The sequence below is a fragment of the Panulirus ornatus genome, chromosome 35 (genome assembly GCF_036320965.1).
Source record: "Panulirus ornatus isolate Po-2019 chromosome 35, ASM3632096v1, whole genome shotgun sequence".
Classification (NCBI taxonomy): Eukaryota; Metazoa; Arthropoda; class Malacostraca; order Decapoda; family Palinuridae; genus Panulirus; species Panulirus ornatus.
In genome coordinates, this window is record NC_092258.1 from 21,840,425 (window position 1) to 21,861,276 (window position 20,852).

Genomic DNA, 20,852 nt, shown 5'->3' on the forward strand with positions numbered 1-20,852 from the left:
TAACATTCAGATAATTCATCACACAACAGCTCCAGGTATCTGTTCAGATTCATATTCACATTTCGAGGTAAAAGCACAAGACTTCCAACACCATTATAGTCAAAAGCCCCCTAAACCATAAGTGAGTCTGGAAATTTTACAGCTGCTTGAATGTATGAAGGGTCATTTGGGGCACTACCTGGCCTCTGGTATACTTTGCCTCTGCAGCTGCCAGTAGCATCAAATGTAGCCTCACCAGACCACAACACTTTCCTCCATTCTTTGCCATCCCGTTGCAAATATTTCTTGGCAAATGTGAGTCAATTCTTGTGCTGGCAGTCTGGCAGAAGCGGTTTCTTGTGAGGCATACTCCTCTTGAATTTCAAGTCATCACCATGCTGGCTATGAAGGGTACATAAAGCTATTTTCCTTCAACTGTCATACTGAAATACGTGGATTCATGTCTACTTGATGTTGGATAATCTTCAGAGTGAATTGGGAAGTGATACGAGGTCATCTAGGTCATTTCTTCAGGGTAGGAATGTCAGTGCCACCACCGTCAATGAATCGCTTTGTTCATCTTTGCATACTTTGTAGTGCCAGCCCTGTAGTTTCAGCTATTTCTTTATTACACTTCTCTGCCTTGTACAAGGCTACAATAGCAACAATATCCTCTATAGACAAGTCCTTAGGACCAGGTATTGTAGCACAAGCTCACCACAAAGCGCATGTGGGTATGATAAAAAAGCAGATGTCAGGGGTACAACAGAAAAAACATTCACCCTTTACAGTAGCTCAAGGAAGACTGACTGCCACTCGTTACTTCCCTGGGTGCCCCCAATCCCCACCAATGTCCATGAGCTGCCCCAGTATTTTTTAACATTTCAGAGTCATGTTTTGGGGACATGATACAAGTGGGTGAAAAATACTGTCGTGGGCCCTATCACATTAATTTTTTCTGCCAGGACTGTATATTTGGAAGGGACTACTCGAGAGGGAGGTGCCATTCAAGTAGATATATTTGTGAGGGAGTGATCAGATGACTCAATTGGGGCAAGATTGTGTAGCTACATCACGAAGGATTAGAGGTGAAAAACATATTCAAAATATTAGAAGAATAGTCACAGCAGTTAGGAATATGGGTCGGGTAGGTTATGATTTGCCTTAGCTCATTAAGAATGTAGAATATGAGGGCCACAGTCCCCCAATCATCCATATGGGAGGAATTTAACCATTTGCTCTGGTAAACATTGAAACCCTTTAGGTAGAGGATCTTGGCCAGACTTGGGAGTGAACATTTTTCCCTGACCTCTCACCGGAGTTCCACCATAGGAGAATAGTTGATTATAAGACCATGTGTCTGCCAGCAAATCTTAGAATTGCATCAAGTTCATAGATAAGGTAATACTCAGCAAACTGTTCACATTGTACATAAGGCCAAAGTTAGAGGCATATAGAATACATTTCTCAAGTTTTGTCACCACACCTCAAGAAGCAAAAAAGAGTTAATAGAGAAGGCCCAGACCAACTCAGTTGGTAACAGAAGTAAGAGAGCTGAGTTTACAGGGAAAGGCTAGAGGCTTTAGATGTGTCCAGCTTGTAAGAGAATAGAGTGAGGGGTGACGATCTCGTCCTTTCCGTTCTTAAAACAGATCAATGACTTTCATAGTAAAGTGAGCAGTTCTTTGAGAGGTGTGGGAATAAAACAACCAGAAACAAGACATTTTATTAAAGAATGTTAGAAATGACTCCAATAGTAGGGGTAGGGAAGAAAGAATTCAACTGCCATATTCCCCATGTGTCATAGAAGGCAACTAAAGGAGCAGGGGGCTGGAACCCACCACCCTTCTTGTGTTTTGATTTCTAAAAATGGAGTAGAAGAGGCCAAGAAGGGATCACTCATCCTCCTCAAAGGCTCAGGCTATGGTGTTTGAATATGTGTAGATGTATCCAAGATCAGAAGAAGGAGAGATAGATAGTATGTTTGACGAAAAGAACCCGGAGAGTTAGAATTAAGACTGTGAATATTGCTGAAATGGACAGAAAAAGAACCAGGTCTAGGAATTGTATCTCTGGGAGTGAGGTAGATCCCAATCACATGATAGTGGTCAAGTGGGCCCTGGAAACTGCTCAACCCCTCTCATCTGATGATGCCATTCCAGATTGGTTCTAAAGATGTATTTGATAGTTGCTCTTCCATATTTTGAAATATTGAAAAGTATGAGAGAAATAGAAAAGGGATAAAGAAATGTGTGAGTTATGTGTTGTGTATAAGAAAAAGAGGGTGTGGGGTTGAGGTTGAATGTTGGCAACCCACATGTGATTGAGGCAAGGGAAGAAAGACAGCAATCTGGGCCTGAAAGGAGGTTCTTTTCTAATGCTGCAGTGCTGGCTCATTGTACCACCACCACTATTCCTCCTGAAATCCAGATGGTAGTACTTCCATGAATGGTGGTTACTTGTCACCCACTGTTATGACTACGGAAAGGTAGCTGCAACAGTAGGTGCCACATATGACTAATTGAATGTTGTAGATATAACTAATATGGGAAAAGCAGAACAGAAGAAGTATACTGTTTCACTGGTGTCATACTAAGGTCATGCATACCTGATGCATAGAAAGTTAGGAATTGTTATAGTTTTTTAGATGCACTCAGAAATCCAGAAAAATAGAAAACCTGTCAATCTTCAGACTCCAGGCCCTCTAGATATTAGATGTACCTGTAGCACAGGAGAAAGTTTGACCTAATCACAGAAGTTTAGTAGGATGATTTTAGAAATGCTTTTTTATTTGCTCATTTCATAACTTCTTGATATTGTAATAGTTATAAGCAGAGTAGATTTTGAGTATGTCAAATCTGGTGACATGAATTTCTTTGCTTTTAGCTGGGATTCCCTCATGTAGCTAATGGTAAAGTTTGATACACCGTCAGAGCTTTCATAGTCTTTTGATACCTTCATTTTAATAAGTTATTCATAATGACAGGAAATATGTTGACATGTAAATGGTGGAAAGGTGGTGTGAAATAGATTTTTGAGTGATCGGGGTCTGAACATGCAGGAGGGTGAAAGGTGTTCAAGGAATAGAGCGAATTGGAGCGATGTGGTATACCGGGGTCGACATGCTGTCAATGGATTGAACCAGGGCATGTGAAGCGTCTGGGGCTAACCATGGAAAGTTTTGTAGGGCCTGGATGTGGAAAGGGAGCCGTGGTTTCAGTGCATTATACATGACAGCTAGAGACTGAGTGTGAAAGACTGTGGCCTTTGTTGTGTTTTCCTAGCGCTACCTTGCGCGCATGCAGGGGGAGGGGGTTTTCATTTTCATGTGTGGCAGGGTGGCAACGGGAATGAATAAGGGCAGACAGTATGAATTATGTACATGTGTATATATGTATATGTCTGTGTGTGTGTATATATATGTATACGTTGAGATGTATAGGTATGTATATGTGCGTGTCTGGACGTGTATGTATATGCATGTGTATGTGGGTGGGTTGGGCCATTCTTTCATCTGTTTCCTTGCACTACCTCACTAACGCGGGAGACAGCGACAAAGCATAATAAATAAATAGTAAATGATAGAAATTCTAAAGAAATAGTAATGAACAGTGGTTGAAGATTAAATGTAGTAATGAGAAATTTTGAAAGATTAGTGCATTAATTTTATATTTTCAAAGTGGATAGAATACATGTTTAGAGTTCAAGTTTCTATCTTTTCCCTGACAGGAGAGAGCAAGCTCAGCTTCTTGGGTATGAAAACTTTGTCCAGATGTCTATGGAAACAAAAATGGCAGGAAGTGTTGAGAATGTTTATTCTATGATCACAAGTCTCTTATCTAAAGGTTTGTAGATTATGAGTAACTATGTTGCTTTTTCCGTTTTGGCCTTATAATCATATTGTACAAATTGAAGGCATTGTTAACTGGGTTTTCTAACTGAGTTGTTTGTTTATTAAGAGTTATGAAATAGGTAGCTGTATTATCATACACCTTTGAATTTTCATCAGAAATGTTAGGATATACATATTTTGTTGGACTTAAGGAATGCTGGTAGCATTTTTTATTGTTTATTCAGTGTTCTCTTTGATGCAGTAAAGAAAGAGAGTATTGCTAGCAGTGTAGGGAGTGATTTATAGCTGAATACCTTTAAAATAATAAAAGTTGTGGATGTTGTTTTATGTGGATAGTGCAGCAATATTAGTGGAATCAGCAGGATGTTTGATATGTTGTGCAGGATTGTCATTAGGGTTGTGATGAAATTTGTCTGAAATGCAAAAATCTTTAAGTTAGGGTTAGGTATATTCCAGAAAAGGGGATCAGTATGAAATGAGATTAGAACAGACACAGAACAATAAGGGGCTCTGATTATATTTGCAATTTGTACGTGACTTGTAGATATGCTTCAGTACTATATGCCTTTTAGAGGTTAGAACAGACACAGAACAATAAGGGGCTCTTATTATATTTGCAAGTTGTTAGTGATAAGCTTTTTTAGAGATTAGAACAAACACAGAACAAATAGGAGCTCTAATTATATTTGCAAGTTGTTTGTGATATGTAGGTATATTCCAGTACAGCTACACCACCGAATTTCTGGCAACTAATGGTCTGGCACCTCCTTTAGTTTGGACAAAATTACATGAGGGAACTTGAAATTACCACGGCCACCAGACTAGTTTACTGGGCAGCCACAGTTGGTGTTGTGTGTAGGGTGCTCTTATTTACTGCACTTGTTGGTGGTGTTACTTCAGTTCTGTGAGATTCTTAGCTTATTTGGTGTCAAACGTAAACACCAGTCTATATCGATCCATGATAAAGTAGAACTGTTGAAAAAATGGACTGCGGTGTTTCAGTGCATAAGCTATGTGACATCTACAGTATTGGTTCAACTGTTTATGATATAAAGAAGCAAAGGGAGAAAATATTGAAATTCAATGCAGGCAGCGATTCCAAGAAGCAAATGACGATTAGAAAAATTCTGAAAGATGGTAAGAGTACTGAGCACGATTGAGTGATGATGAAATGCTTTCGACAGCATCGTAGTGATGGAGTGGACTTGTCAGGTAGCATGATAATTGACCAGGCTAAGTTGTTCCATAAGGAACTTGAATTACAGCATGAGTGTGACGATAGTGAAGGAATTCTTCAAAGATTCAAGAAGCATCATGGAATTTCTATGAATAAAGTGTGCGGAGAAAAGCGTTCTGCAAACCACGGAGGAGCTGACAAGCATGTGGACGAGTTGTGAAACTTATAACTGATGAGCACCTCAGTCCTGAGCAGGTGTGAATGCAGACCAAATTGCATTATTCTGGCGATGCACACCTAGGAAAACACCAACAGCAGAAGACAAAGAAGATCCCCACAGGATTCAAACAAACAAAGGACAGACTTACCATCTTAGGGTGCTCAAACATTTAGTAATTAAATTTGTTTGATTTAAATTTCTAGCAGTACATGGTATACTTTAGACACATGGGAGATATATGATTAGTGGGTTAAAGGTGTGTTGATGAATTATTATTAGGTGACCACGGTTGGTCTGGCAAAATGGTTGATCTGGTAAGGCTATGTAACCAAGAGTGCCGGAAAATCGGTGGTGTACCTGTACTATATGCTTTCAGAGATTAGAACAGACACAGAACAATAAGGAGCACTAATTGTATTCACAAGTTGTTTGTGACAAGCAGATATATTCCAGTACCATATGCTTTATGCACTGAAGAGCATACTTTCCCCATATCTACCAAACATACTGTCTTCCAGTTGTTTCTTATGACTTACTAAATACAAAGGCGTTCAAGCAGCAGTAGACATTTGCATCCCTTTAAGGTTAATTGTGACAGAGTAAGATATCAGAACTGTAGAGATTAGTTTGGTAGAATTAGCAAGGTATACAATTAACTCAAAGTAGGTACAAGTATAATAAACCCTTGATTTAATGGATTTTGGATTTAATGGACCAGACAGATTGTAATGTATTGATTAATGATAATTCAAGAAATGGAAGAAATAAAAAAATCTAAAATGCTGCACCATGCACATTTCATATCACACTTGTTTTTGGTAGTGTGGGGTATACTTGCTTTGTTTCAGTCTCAGTCTGCCTCAGGCTACCATGCCGGCAGGTTACATACAGAGAATTGCGACTTTATTTATGAAATGATTTTTTGATCATTTACAATTCAAAATGGCATCAAGTGATAGAAGAGTTAAAAGAAAGCATGTGAACTGCATATTATATTACTGTATATTGTAATAAAAAATGGCTCATTGGTTACATTCTCGATTAGTCCATTAAACTGAGGGTTTATTGTAATAAAAGTCGTGGATGTTAATGAAAATGCTCATCAAGTCTGTTCTGAAACGTGTTATAGTAAATTATTCCATATGTTAACAGTCCTGGTGAAGAAGAGGTACTTTGCCTTAATCAAGGTGAGACATTTGCCCACAAGTTTTTAACCATTATTATGAGTGAAGTCAGACAAATCAAGTCTTAAGTAACTTGTTTGATCAAGGTTATCGTAACCTTTGATGATCTTGAATACCTCTATTATATCGCCTCTTAACCTTCTCTTTTCTAAGTTAGATTAAAGTCATTTTGTTAGCTGTTGTAGGATTTTTTCACAGACTTGGAATCATGTTGGTAGCTCGACAATATACTCACTTCATTCTGTCTGTCTTTTTCAGTGAATGTAAAGAGTATGGATGACATCCTCCTTGATTTAGATTCAGAAGCCCTTCCAATGAATCTAGGAACTTTGCTCTTTTTACTGCTTTTATGCACTGCTTACTTAGCTTTAGTTCACCAGAAATTATTATTCCCAAGTCATTTACCTTTTGCATATTACAAAATTCACACTGTAGCATACTTTTTTGTTTTTACAACCGGTATGTGAATTGATATATCTATCTATATTTCTGATGCCCTCCCTCCGGGAACCCTGTTCAAGGGTTGGCCTTGGCAAAAGAGTCTCCACTTATTCTTGTCCTTACATGCATCCCTCGCATTCACCATTCCATGCGTTCTTCCTCTGTTACTCTCCCTTCACTGTTCATCCACCATGTTTGCCCATGTCTGAGGTGTTCTTCTACTCACACCAATCCCTCTAATTGTACTATCATACACTCTCCTTGTAAACTCCCAGTCTTGCATTCTTTCTACATGCCCAAATCACCTCAGAGTATTAAGTTTTACTCATTCTTCCATTCCCTTTGCATTTCTTGCCATACCACATCTCTCATACGCCCTTTCTTTTCTATCTTCATTCCATCTTGTCATGCAATATGCTCTTCTCAAACAGCTCATTTCCACAGCCTGGATTCTTGAACTCTGTGCCTCATTTTACGTCTATTTTTCGGTTGCATAGGTCAGGGTTGGGAGGACTGTGCTGTCCCTCAATCCTTTCTTCACTTCCATACTTACTCCTATACCCTTCTACTCTATTAAGGGACCCAGTAACCCTTTTGTCCTGCACTGCTGTCTCCCTTATCTCTCCTTCCATATCACCACACTTACCCAAAACAGCTCCCAGATACTTACATTCCTCTTACTCATTCCAGTCCTTTTCTCTCCATATCCAAAATACAGTTTAGTATACCTTTTTTCACTCTATATGGCTTTACAAAATCTGTGTTTTTACTCTTTTTCCTTTCAAACACCATTACTTTACTTTTACTTGCATTTACCTTGAATCGCCTACTCTCACACACATCATGAAACACACAGCCTTCTGCAACTCCTCTTCGCTTTCAGCAAACAACACAGTATCATCCTTAAACAGACATGCCACTAGCCACCATATCTCATTGCCACATTTCATCTCTGCACAACTTTTCCCCAGTTTTGCTTTCATATCTCTTATCATTCCATCCATATATATATATATATATATATATATATATATTGAATATCCTTGGTGACATCACACAGCCCTGCCTCACACCTAAATGTATCTCAAAACTTTCCCTCAGCTCTCCATCCACCCTTACACGTGCATTTTCTCCTCTATAAAAAGCTTTCACACCATCCAGCAGTTGACTCCCTTTACCATATATCCTAATCCATCCCACAGAGAGTTACACTTGACTCTGTCATACACTTTTTCCAGATCCATAAAAGCTGCATACAACTTTTCAGCTTTCACAAAATATTTTTCCATGATCATCTTTATAACAAAAATCTGATCCACGCATCCCATATCTTTCCCAAAACCCCCCTTGTTCTTCACTTGTTCTGCATTCAGTCACTTCCATCATGCTGTCAGTACTCTTGCATACACTTTTCCTGGTATAATTAAGAGACTTATTCCCATATAATTACTACACACATCATTAACACCTTTTCCTTTGAATAAATTAAGATGCGTCCACTCTGTCAGACATTCTCCTCCATACTTCAGCATTTCACTCGTAATCCCCTCCACTCCAGGTGCCTTTCCTACCTTCAGCCTTATTATTGCCCTTCTTACCTCCCTCTTTGCCATAGGTCCTTCCACTTGTATGCTCTTCCTTCCATCTTCCACACCTAACAGCTGCTGCCTCCCCTTCTTTCACATTCATCAGTTCTTTGAAGTACTCTTTTTATCTTCCTTTCACTTCCTCCTTACTTCTCACATCAACATTTCCACTTTTACATCCATCTCTTTCCATCCCTCTCCTACTTCCAGTATAGTATCTTATTCCAAAACTTTCCACATCCTTCCAAAATCTTCATTTACTCTTTCCTTGCTTTCCTCCATCAGCTTCTTAACATTCTGCTTACATTATTATTCTTATTATACTTTGTCACTGTCTCCTGTGTTAGAGAGGTAGCACAAGGAAACAGACTAAAGAATGGCCCAACCCACCCACATACACATTTATGTACATACGCGTCCACACATGCACATATACATACCTATACATTTCAATGTATACATATATATACATATACACAGACATATACATATATACACTTGTACATAATTCATACTTGCTGCCTTTGTTCATTCCCATCACCACCCTGCAACACATGAAATGACAACCCCCTCCACCTGCATGCACGCGACGTGGCGCTAGGAAAAGACAGCAAAGGCCACACCCGTCCACACTGTCTCTACCTATCATGTATAATGCGCCGAAACTACAGCTACCTTTCCACATCCAGGCCCCACAAAACTTTCCATGGTTTACCCCAGAAGCTTCACATGCCCTAGTTCAATCCATTGACAGCATGTCAATCCTGGTATGCCACATCGTTCAAATTCACTCCATTCCTTGCACGCCTTTCACCCTCCTGCATGTTCAGCCCCGATCGCTCAAAATCTTTTTCACTCCATCTTTCCGCCTATAATTTGGTCTCCCACTTCTCGTGCCCTCCACCTGTGACATATATATCCTCTTTCTCAATTTTTCCTGATTTCATTCTCTCCATGTGACCAAACCATTTCAAAACACCCTCTTCTGCTCTCTCAACCACACTCTTTTTATTACCATACATCTCTCTAACCCTTTCATTATTTACTCGATCAAACCACCTCACACCACATATTTTCCACAAACATCTCATTTCCAGCACATCTACCCTCCTCCACACAACTCTATCTATAGCCCACGCCTCGCAACCATATAATATTGTTGGAGCCACTATTCCTTCAAACATACCCATTTTGCTTTCCAAGATAACGCTATCGACTTCCATACACTTTTCAACGCTCCCAGAACTTTCCCCCCCCCTCCCCATCCTATGATTCACATACGTTTCCATGGTTCCATATGCTGCCTAACCCACTGCCAGATATCTAAAACATTTCACTTCCTCCAGTTTTTCTCCATTCAAACTTACCTCCCAATACTTGTCCCTCAACCCTACTGTACCTAATAACCTTCCTCTTATTCACATTTACTCTCAACTTTCTCCTTTCACAGTATTTACCAAACTCAGTCACCAGCTTCTGCAGTTTCTCATATGGATCAGCCACCAGCGCTGTATCATCAGCGAACAACAAGTGACTCACTTCCCAAGCTCTCTCATCCACAACAGACTGCATACTTGTCCCCCTTTTCAAAACTCTTACATTCACCTCCCTAACAACCCCATCCATAAACATATTAAACAACCATGGAGACATCACACACCCCTGCTGCAAACCAACATTCACTGAGAACCAATCACTTTCCTCTCTTCTTTCACTTACACATGCCTTACATCCTCGATAAATACTTTCACTGCTTCTAACAACTTGCCTCCCACACCATATATTCTTAATACCTTCCACAGAGCATCTCTATCATCTCTGTCATATGCCTTCTCTGTCATTCTCTCCATGTGACCAAACCATTTCAAAACACCCTCTTCTGCTCTCTCAAACACACTCTTTTTATTACCACACATCTCTCTTACCCTTACATTACTTACTCAGTCAAACCACCTCACACTACATAATGTCCTCAAACATCTCATTTCTAGCACATCCACCCTCCTCTGCACAACTCTATCCATAGCCCACGCCTCGCAACCATACAACATTGTTGGAACCACTATTCCTTCAAACATACCCATTTTTGCTTTCCGAGATAATGTTCTCAACTTTCACACATTCTTCAACGCTCCCAGAACTTTCGCCCCCTCCCCCACCCTATGATTCACCTCCGCTTCCATGGTTCCATCCGCTGCCAAATCCACTCCCAGATATCTAAAACACTTCACTTCCTCCAGTTTTCCCCATTCAAACTTACCTCCCAGTTGACTTGTCCCTCAACCCTACTGTACCTAATAAACTTGCTCTTATTCACATTTACTCTCAGCTTTCTTCTTTCACACACTTTACCAAACTCAGTCACCATCTTCTGCAGTTTCTCACACGAATCAGCCTCCATCACTGTATCATCAGCGAACAACAACTGACTCACTTCCTAAGCTCTTTCATCCACAACAGACTTCATACTTGCCCCTTTCCAAAAGCCTTGCATTCACCTCCCGAACAACCCCATCCATAAATGTGGCAGTTGAGGGAATAATTGGTGTACATGGGGTCTTCAGTGTTGTCAGTGGAAATGGTGAGGAGCTTGTAGATTTATGTGCTGAAAAAGGACTGGTGATTGGGAATACCTGGTTTAAAAAGAGAGATATATATAAGTATACATATGTAAGTAGGAGAGATGGCCAGAGAGCGTTATTGGATTACATGTTAATTGATAGGTGCGCGAAAGAGAGACTTTTGGATGTTAATATGCTGAGAAGTGCAACTTGAGCGATGTCTGATCATTATCTTGTAGAGGCGAAGGTGAAGATTTGTAGAGGTTTCCAGAAAAGAAGAGAGAATGTTGGGGTGAAGAGAGTGGTGAGAGCAAGTGAGCTTGAGAAGGAGACTTGTGTGAGGAAATACCTGGAGGGACTGAGTACAGAATGGAAAAAGGTGAGAACAAAGGAGGTAAGGGGAGTGGGGGAGGAATGAGATGTATTCAGGGAAGCAGTGATGGCATGCACAAAAGATGCTTGTGGCCTGAGAAGTGTGGGAGGTGGGCAGATGAGAAAGGGTAGTGAGTGGTGGGATGAAGAAGTAAGAGTATTAGTGAAAGAGAAGAGAGAGGCATTTGGACGATTTTTGCAGGGAAATAATGCCAATGACTGGAAGATGTATAAAAGAAAGTGGCAGGAGGTCAAGAGAAAGGTGCAAGAGGTGAAAAAGAGGGCAAATGAGAGTTGGGGTGAGAGAGTATCTTTAAATTTTAGGGAGGATAAAAAGATGTTTTGGAAGGAGGTAAATAAAGTGTGTAAGACAAGAGAACAAATGGGAACTTCAGTGGAGGGGGCTAATGGAGAGGTGATAGCAAGTAGTGGTGATGTGAGAAGGAGATGGAGTGAGTATTTTGAAGGTTTGTTAAACGTGTTTGATGATGGAGTGGGAGAAATAGGATGTTTTGGTCGAGGTGGTGTGCAAAGTGAGAGGGTTAAGGAGAATGATTTGGTAAACAGAGAAGAGGTAGTAAAAGCTTTGTGGAAGATGAAAGCCGGCAAGGCAGCTGGTTTGGATGGTATTTCAGTGGAATTTATTAAAAAATTGGGTGACTATTGTTGACTGGTTGGTAAGGTTATTTAATGTATGTATGACTCATGGTGAGGTGCCTGAGGATAGGAGGAATGCTTGCATAGTGCCACTGTACAAAGGCAGAGTGGATAAGAGTGAGTGCTCAAATTAGAGAGGTATAAGTTTGTTGAGTATTCCTGGTAAATTATATGGGAGGGTATTGATTGAGAGGGTGAAGGCATGTCCAGAGCATCAGATTGGGGAAGAGCAATGTGGTTTCAGAAGTGGTAAAGGATGTGTGGATCAGGTGTTTACTTTGAAGAATGTATGTGAGAAATACTTAGAAAAGCAAATGGATTTGTATGTAGCATTTATGGATCTGGAGAATGCATATGATAGAGTTGATAGAGATGCTCTATGGAAGGTATTAAGAATATATGGTGTGAGAGCAAATTGTTAGAAGCAGTGAAAAGTTTTTATCAAGGATGTAAGGCATGTGTACATGTAGGTAGTGAGGAAAGTGATTGGTTCTCAGTGAATGGTGGTTCGTGGAAGGGGTGTGTGATGTCTCCATGGTTGTTTGATTTATGTATATATATATATATATATATATATATATATATATATATATATATATATATATATTTTTATTTATTTATTATACATAATCGCCGTTTCCCGCATCAGCAAGGTAGCGCCAGGAAACAGACGAAGAAATGGCCCATCCACTCATATACACATATGTATACATAAATGCCCACATATGCACATATACATACATATACATATCAACATATACATAATTACACATACGCAGACATTACATACATACACATGTACGTATTCATACTTGCTTGCCTTCATCCATTCCTGTCGCTACCTAGCTTCACAGGTAAACAGCATTGCTATCCCCTGCTTCAGCGAGGTAGTGCCAGGAATGCAGACAAAAAGGCCACATTTGTTCACACTCGGTCTCTAGCTGTCATGTGTAATGAATTAGGTACACTATGATTTACCCTGTAACGTAATACTCCAAGTGTGAGTTACATCTTAGAACAGCTGCTTTTTAGATTTACTATGGATTACTATACCCTGATTTGCGACTGCGATTTCCAACATTCGTATTTGAGGCAGGTCAGAATTAGGGTAGAGGCTTGAATAACAACACATTATGGCTGTACTTAATGAAAGTATTGAAGAAAAATTTCCCTTTATATTCCCATAGCAAAAAGGAATCTTTTTTAAAAACAAAATGTCAGGAGACTTAGGTATTTCTGTACTTATTATGCACTTTGTGATGATGTCACGGCAAAATACTATGTGATCTATCTATCTACCTATATATCTGATGCCTGTATCCTTTGGGAACTTCCTCAAGGGGGTGGCCACAACCGAAGTCTCCATAACTGTTGAATCCAGTGCTGCTTCTTTGCCTTCGTGCCTCATCGTTAACATGTCACTGGCAGAGGGCAACTCTAGTGTGGTGTTTTCAGAGGCTCTTGCCTCATGTTCCTACCAACTACTACCTAATGTTCCAACTTACTACTTCTATGTAATAATCCCAGCTATAATTCCTACCTACTACTTCTACCTACAGTTTCTATGATAGAAGGAAAGTTTGATTTCACATTGGCTAAACGAGAGTTGGAAGGTTCACTTCAGTTATGCTGGTATACAAGGACCTTATTTGCTCCATATTGGTCCAAATAATGTCCCTGTAGGTATAAATTGTTGCTAGGAAGAAAAACTTATTTTAGCACTTATACAAAGTTCCTGGATGGGGTTGTTAGGGAGGTAAATGCAAGAGTCCTGGAAAGAGGGGCAAGTATGAAGTCTGTTGGGGATGAGAGAGCTTGGGAAGTGAGTCAGTTGTTGTTCGCTGATGATACAGCGCTGGTGGCTGATTCATGTGAGAAACTGCAGAAGCTGGTGACTGAGTTTGGTAAAGTGTGTGGAAGAAGAAAGTTAAGAGTAAATGTGAATAAGAGCAAGGTTATTAGGTACAGTAGGGTTGAGGGTCAAGTCAATTGGGAGGTGAGTTTGAATGGAGAAAAACTGGAGGAAGTGAAGTGTTTTAGATATCTGGGAGTGGATCTGTCAGCGGATGGAACCATGGAAGCGGAAGTGGATCATAGGGTGGGGGAGGGGGCAAAAATTTTGGGAGCCTTGAAAAATGTGTGGAAGTCGAGAACATTATCTCGGAAAGCAAAAATGGATATGTTTGAAGGAATAGTGGTTCCAACAATGTTGTATGGTTGCGAGGCGTGGGCTATGGATAGAGTTGTGCGCAGGAGGATGGATGTGCTGGAAATGAGATGTTTGAGGACAATGTGTGGTGTGAGGTGGTTTGATCGAGTAAGTAACGTAAGGGTAAGAGAGATGTGTGGAAATAAAAAGAGCGTGGTTGAGAGAGCAGAAGAGGGTGTTTTGAAATGGTTTGGGCACATGGAGAGAATGAGTGAGGAAAGATTGACCAAGAGGATATATGTGTCGGAGGTGGAGGGAACGAGGAGAAGAGGGAGACCAAATTGGAGGTGGAAAGATGGAGTGAAAAAGATTTTGTGTGATCGGGGCCTGAACATGCAGGAGGGTGAAAGGAGGGCAAGGAATAGAGTGAATTGGAGCGATGTGGTATACAGGGGTTGACGTGCTGTCAGTGGAGTGAATCAAGGCATGTGAAGCGTCTGGGGTAAACCATGGAAAGCTGTGTAGGTATGTATATTTGCGTGTGTGGACGTGTGTATGTACATGTGTATGGGGGGGGGGGGGGTTGGGCCATTTCTTTCGTCTGTTTCCTTGCGCTACCTCGCAAACGCGGGAGACAGCGACAAAGTATAAAAAAAAAAAAAAAAAACAAAGTTCCTGGCCTATGATAAGGAAGCAGATTTTTTGATGATTGTAAACAAAGAAAATCGATTATTAGCATTAGACTTTCTCAAAATGGTCTTTAGAAAAATAATCTTTTAATTCAAAAGAGAGTATATTAATAATGGGTAAACACATTTCTCATGGTATTGTTTGCTGCTCAAGGTTTTAAGGCAACACAATAGTAATGAATATGCCTATTTTAGAGACTGTACAGCAGACACTAATCCTGTCTGTCTTTTGTACAGGCTTTTTTTTCACAAATAATGAACCTGTTTCTCAACAGTGTATTGAAATGAAATATTTCAGTACCCTGTGAGAACAAGGATCCACTTGCTAATTACAGTCTGTTTGGATTGAGGTTCCTGTTTCTGTGTCTGGATAATTTGGATATTACTTTTTGATCTTGCAAATGCGCATCCTTCATAGAGGAAGTGTGAAACTTTTTCGATTCTCTGAGGAAACATTTAAGGTTAGGGCAGTATAAATGGTAGTTTTGCTGATGTATCAGTACACCTGTTGATAAACATCACATTACAATATCTGTTATTGCCTCAAGATAAACCCTAGCCCTGAATAATAGTACTGAATTTAGGTTTCATAATCACAAATACACTATTCAGTGTTGTTCTTTATTTTCTGTTAAAGATTCCTAATGTGTTACCTGGATTCCCGTTGCCCCAGATTTCTGTTGCATATATTACTTTTTCGGTAATTACTAAAACTGGTGTCAAAATCTTGAGCATTAAGTTGGTCTTGCTCCTAATACAGATTGTTTTCTAGGTGACATCATCACGATGTCCTTGGCTCTCCATCAAACTTAAAGACTTGAGTGTGATTTATTGAGCTTTCGCAAGGTAAAATAGACAGGCTTACCAATCCACCTGCTCATTTGTTTAACTTGTATGGACAAATTCTGTGTTTTGTTTGCTGATGAGAGAGGGTTAAAGATGGTGATGATATTGTTGAGAATAAGCATTCAATTGCAATCTTTTTAATTTTCAAACATATATATATATATATATATATATATATATATATATATATATATATATATATATATATATATATATATATATATATATTTTTTTATACTTTGTCGCTGTCTCCCGCGTTTGCAAGGTAGCGCAAGGAAACAGACGAAAGAAATGGCCCAACCCCCCCCCATACACATGTATATACATACGTCCACACACGCAAATATACATACCTACACAGCTTTCCATGGTTTACCCCAGACGCTTCACATGCCTTGATTCAATCCACTGACAGCACGTCAACCCCGGTATACCACATCGCTCCAATTCACTCTATTCCTTGCCCTCCTTTCACCCTCCTGCATGCTCAGGCCCCGATCACACAAAATCTTTTTCACTCCATCTTTCCACCTCCAATTTGGTCTCCCTCTTCTCCTCGTTCCCTCCACCTCTGACACATATATCCTCTTGGTCAATCTTTCCTCACTCATCCTCTCCATGTGCCCAAACCACTTCAAAACACCCTCTTCTGCTCTCTCAACCACGCTCTTTTTATTTCCATACATCTCTCTTACCCTTACGTTACTCACTCGATCAAACCACCTCACACCACACATTGTCCTCAAACATCTCATTTCCAGCACATCCATCCTCCTGCGCACAACTCTATCCATAGCCCACGCCTCGCAACCATACAACATTGTTGGAACCACTATTCCTTCAAACATACCCATTTTTGCTTTCCGAGATAATGTTCTCGACTTCCACACATTCTTCAAGGCCCCCAGAATTTTCGCCCCCTCCCCCACCCTATGATCCACTTCCGCTTCCATGGTTCCATCCGCTGACAGATCCACTCCCAGATATCTAAAACACTTCACTTCCTCCAGTTTTTCTCCATTCAAACTCACCTCCCAATTGACTTGACCCTCAACCCTACTGTACCTAATAACCTTGCTCTTATTCACATTTACTCTTAACTTTCTTCTTCCACACAATTTACCGAACTCAGTCACCAGCTTCTGCAGTTTCTCACATGAATCAGCCACCAGCGCTGTATCATCAGCGAACAACAACTGACTCACTTCCCAAGCTCTCTCATCCCCAACAGACTTCATACTTGCCCCTCTTTCCAAAACTCTTGCATTTACCTCCCTAACAACCCCATCCATAAACAAATTAAACAACCATGGAGACATCACACACCCCTGCCGCAAACCTACATTCACTGAGAACCAATCACTTTCCTCTCTTCCTACACGTACACATGCCTTACATCCTCGATAAAAACTTTTCACTGCTTCTAACAACTTTCCTCCCACACCATATATTCTTAATACCTTCCACAGAGCATCTCTATCAACTCTATCATATGCCTTCTCCAGATCCATAAATGCTACATACAAATCCATTTGCTTTTCTAAGTATTTCTCACATACATTCTTCAAAGCAAACACCTGATCCACACATCCTCTACCACTTCTGAAACCACACTGCTCTTCCCCAATCTGACGCTCTGTACATGCCTTCACCCTCTCAATCAATACCCTCCCATATAATTTACCAGGAATACTCAACAAACCTATACCTCTGTAATTTGAGCACTCACTCTTATCCCCTTTGCCTTTGTACAATGGCACTATGCACGCATTCCGCCAATCCTCAGGCACCTCACCATGAGTCATACATACATTAAATAACCTTACCAACCAGTCAACAATACAGTCACCCCCTTTTTTAATAAATTCCACTGCAATACCATCCAAACCCGCTGCCTTGCCGGCTTTCATCTTCCGCAAAGCTTTCACTACCTCTTCTCTGTTTACCAAATGATTTTCCCTAACCCTCTCACTTTGCACACCACCTCGACCAAAACACCCTATATCTGCCACTCTATCATCAAACACATTCAACAAACCTTCAAAATACTCACTCCATCTCCTTCTCACATCACCACTACTTATTATCACCTCCCCACTTGCGCCCTTCAACGAAGTTCCCATTTGCTCCCTTGGAAAAAGGTGAGAACAATAGAAGGAAGGGGAGTGGGGGAGGAATGGGATGTATTTAGGGAATCAGTGATGGATTGCGCAAAAGATGCTTGTGGCATGAGAAGAGTGGGAGGTGGGTTGATTAGAAAGGGTAGTGAGTGGTGGGATGAAGAAGTAAGAGTATTAGTGAAAGAGAAGAGAGAGGCATTTGGACGATTTTTGCAGGGAAAAAATGCAATTGAGTGGGAGATGTATAAAAGAAAGAGACAGGAGGTCAAGAGAAAGGTGCAAGAGGTGAAAAAAAGGGCAAATGAGAGTTGGGGTGAGAGAGTATCATTAAATTTTAGGGAGAATAAAAAGATGTTCTGGAAGGAGGTAAATAAAATGGTCATTGCGGATTAATGCATTGTGTTACCAGTGGGATGGTAACAGCAGAAGCAGGAAGGGTCTTATTTGGGGTCTTTTATTTTAGTATGCATGTAGTGATGGGTGGTGGCCAAACCTGAGGTGTAATGGGATGCCAGACATTTTTCTGGGTATAAATTTGGAGGGTATATCTTGGCTAGGGATTGCCTTAAGAATGATGGTAGGGGAGAGAGAAAGAGAACTGTTTAGTGTTTTTTTGTTTTTTTTGTATGTGAATGTATTTGGTTGTGGTAGGAATGGTTGGAGGAGGGAAATTTGGTTTTATAGTTAACAGAAGAGTGAGTGTATTTCTTGTTTCTTATTGGGAAAGGACGGATTTTGAGGGGATGGTAGGGATTGGAAGGGTCATCCCATTTTGGTTCTTGAGCTTTGTTTTGTGCCGTTTGGAATTTTTTGAGCTCATTTTGGATATTTTGGGGGGAGGGGGGCTAGATAAGCACAACAAGTGCTTGTTCATATGAAATGCATGTAGAGTATGAAAAGGAATACTCTATAATTTACACAAAGCATGCAGGCAAATGATTGAAATTTTGGCAGCAGTAATTTTCTGGAATATGTATTTTGGATATGAGGTCTTTGGAAATCATGATGAATAGTTCTACACCACTGGTTTGAGATTAAAGGAAAATGCTATTGCTGGTTTACTGTTATGTCAGTATAAATGCTTATATTATGGTTAGATGATGTTCAGGTTTCAGGCTCATTGGCCTGTGATATGCTAATCTGCCAAAGGCATTTGTTGGAAGACACTGTAGGTAGTTGTCAGAGTTCAGCAGCCTAGTTTAGGCTGGACTGCTTGGTATGCATCCATGATATACCATTTGTCAGACTGAAAAAAGTTGGTCACTTAAACAATTGAAATTTGGTGAAAAGGAATATAAGCACTAATATGCATGATACAAATTCATTGAGTTACTATGATGGATTTTACAATGAGAGAGAGTAATTTGATGGCAAATTGCTGTCCCTGATTTGGTCAGAGAATAAACATTTAAGTGAAAAAGCAATGAGGATGAAAATATACAGGTCACAGAAGTAAAGTGTAAGACAATTCTCCTAAGAAGTTTAATGATAACTTAATGATGTTGATAAAACTGTACAGCACTGTAAAAGGGTGAAGTGATATGGAAGGTATTTGAAAAAAATGAACATTTAGATCTAGCCACAAGGGTCTTTAGAAGTGTAGGAATAGGGACTTTAATTAATGGTTTCAAAGAGATATGTAGACTCCAAAATCTTATTCATGATGATGAATATGATGTATTCTGGGATTTTAAAGTAAATTATTTATTGAAATAAAATCTGAAGCACATAATGACATTACATATGGATAAAGTGATAGAGAAAAAATAGGATGTGGAAAGAAGAGAAAAATATGTTGAAAGAGAAGAACAGCATGATAGAATCATGATGCAGGAAAAATGGTAGTTTAGGAGACATATGTAAAAGTTGATTGCAGAGTAGTGAATGAAAGCCTCATGCAGATGAAAAAATAAGAAATGTGTATGTCACTCTGAAAGATCATGTTTGACTTTAAAACTGGGATGTGTATGAATGAACTAAAAGGTTAAATGTACCTGAACAACTCCATATGATAAGATAAGTGGAATTAATGATAACAGATAGGGGATAGGGGAGAAAGAATACTTCCCACGTATTCCCTGCGTGTCGTAAAAGGCGGCTAAAAGGGGAGGGAGCGGGGGGCTGGAAATCCTCCCCTCTCGCTTTTTTTTTTTTTTTTTTTTCCAAAAGAGGGAATAGAGAAGGGGGCCAGGTGGGGATGTTCCCTCGGGGGCCCAGTCCTCTGTTCTCGACGCTACCTCGCTAATGCGGGAAATGGCGAATAGTATGAAAGAAAGAAAGAAAAGAAAGATATATATATATATATATATATATATATATATATATATATATATATATTATCCCTGGGGATAGGGGTAAAAGAATACTTCCCCTCCTTGTATTTTTTAACTTTCTAAAATGGGAAACAGAAGAAGGAGTCACGCGGGGAGTGCTCATCCTCCTCGAAGGCTTAGACTGGGGTGTCTAAATGTGTGTGGATGTAACCAAGATGTGAAAAAAGGAGAGATAGGTAGTATGTTTGAGGAAAGGAACCTGGATGTTTTGGCTCTGAGTGAAACGAATCTCAAGGGTAAAGGGGAAGAGTGGTTTGAGAGTGTCTTGGGAGTAAAGTCAGGGGTTAGTGAGAGGACAAGAGCAAGGGAAGGAGTAGCACTACTCCTGAAACAGGAGTTGTGGGAGAATGTGATAGAATGTAAGAAAGTAAATTCTCGATTAATATGGGTAAAACTGAAAGTTGATGGAGAGAGATGGGTGATTATTGGTGCATATGCACCTGGGCATGAGAAGAAAGATCATGAGAGGCAAGTGTTTTGGGAGCAGCTGAATGAGTTTGTTAGTGGTTTTGATGCACGAGACCGGGTTATAGTGATGGGTGATTTGAATGCAAAGGTGAGTAATGTGGCAGTTGAGGGAATAATTGGTATACATGGGATGTTCAGTGTTGTAAATGGAAATGGTGAAGAGCTTGTAGATTTATGTGCTGAAAAAGGATTGGTGATTGGGAATACCTGGTTTAAA

At 40.0% G+C, this 20,852-nt stretch overlaps 1 protein-coding gene across 1 annotated transcript in view; it reads left to right on the forward strand.

Moving 5' to 3' along the window:
* Window positions 1-20,852, forward strand: part of LOC139760211 (uncharacterized) — a 543,167-nt gene that overhangs the window by 303,232 nt on the left and 219,083 nt on the right. Inside the window, exon 7 of the mRNA XM_071683146.1 lies at window positions 3,709-3,824. Coding sequence (XP_071539247.1) covers window positions 3,709-3,824 — 116 coding nt within the window. The remainder of the gene's footprint in view (window positions 1-3,708; window positions 3,825-20,852) is intronic.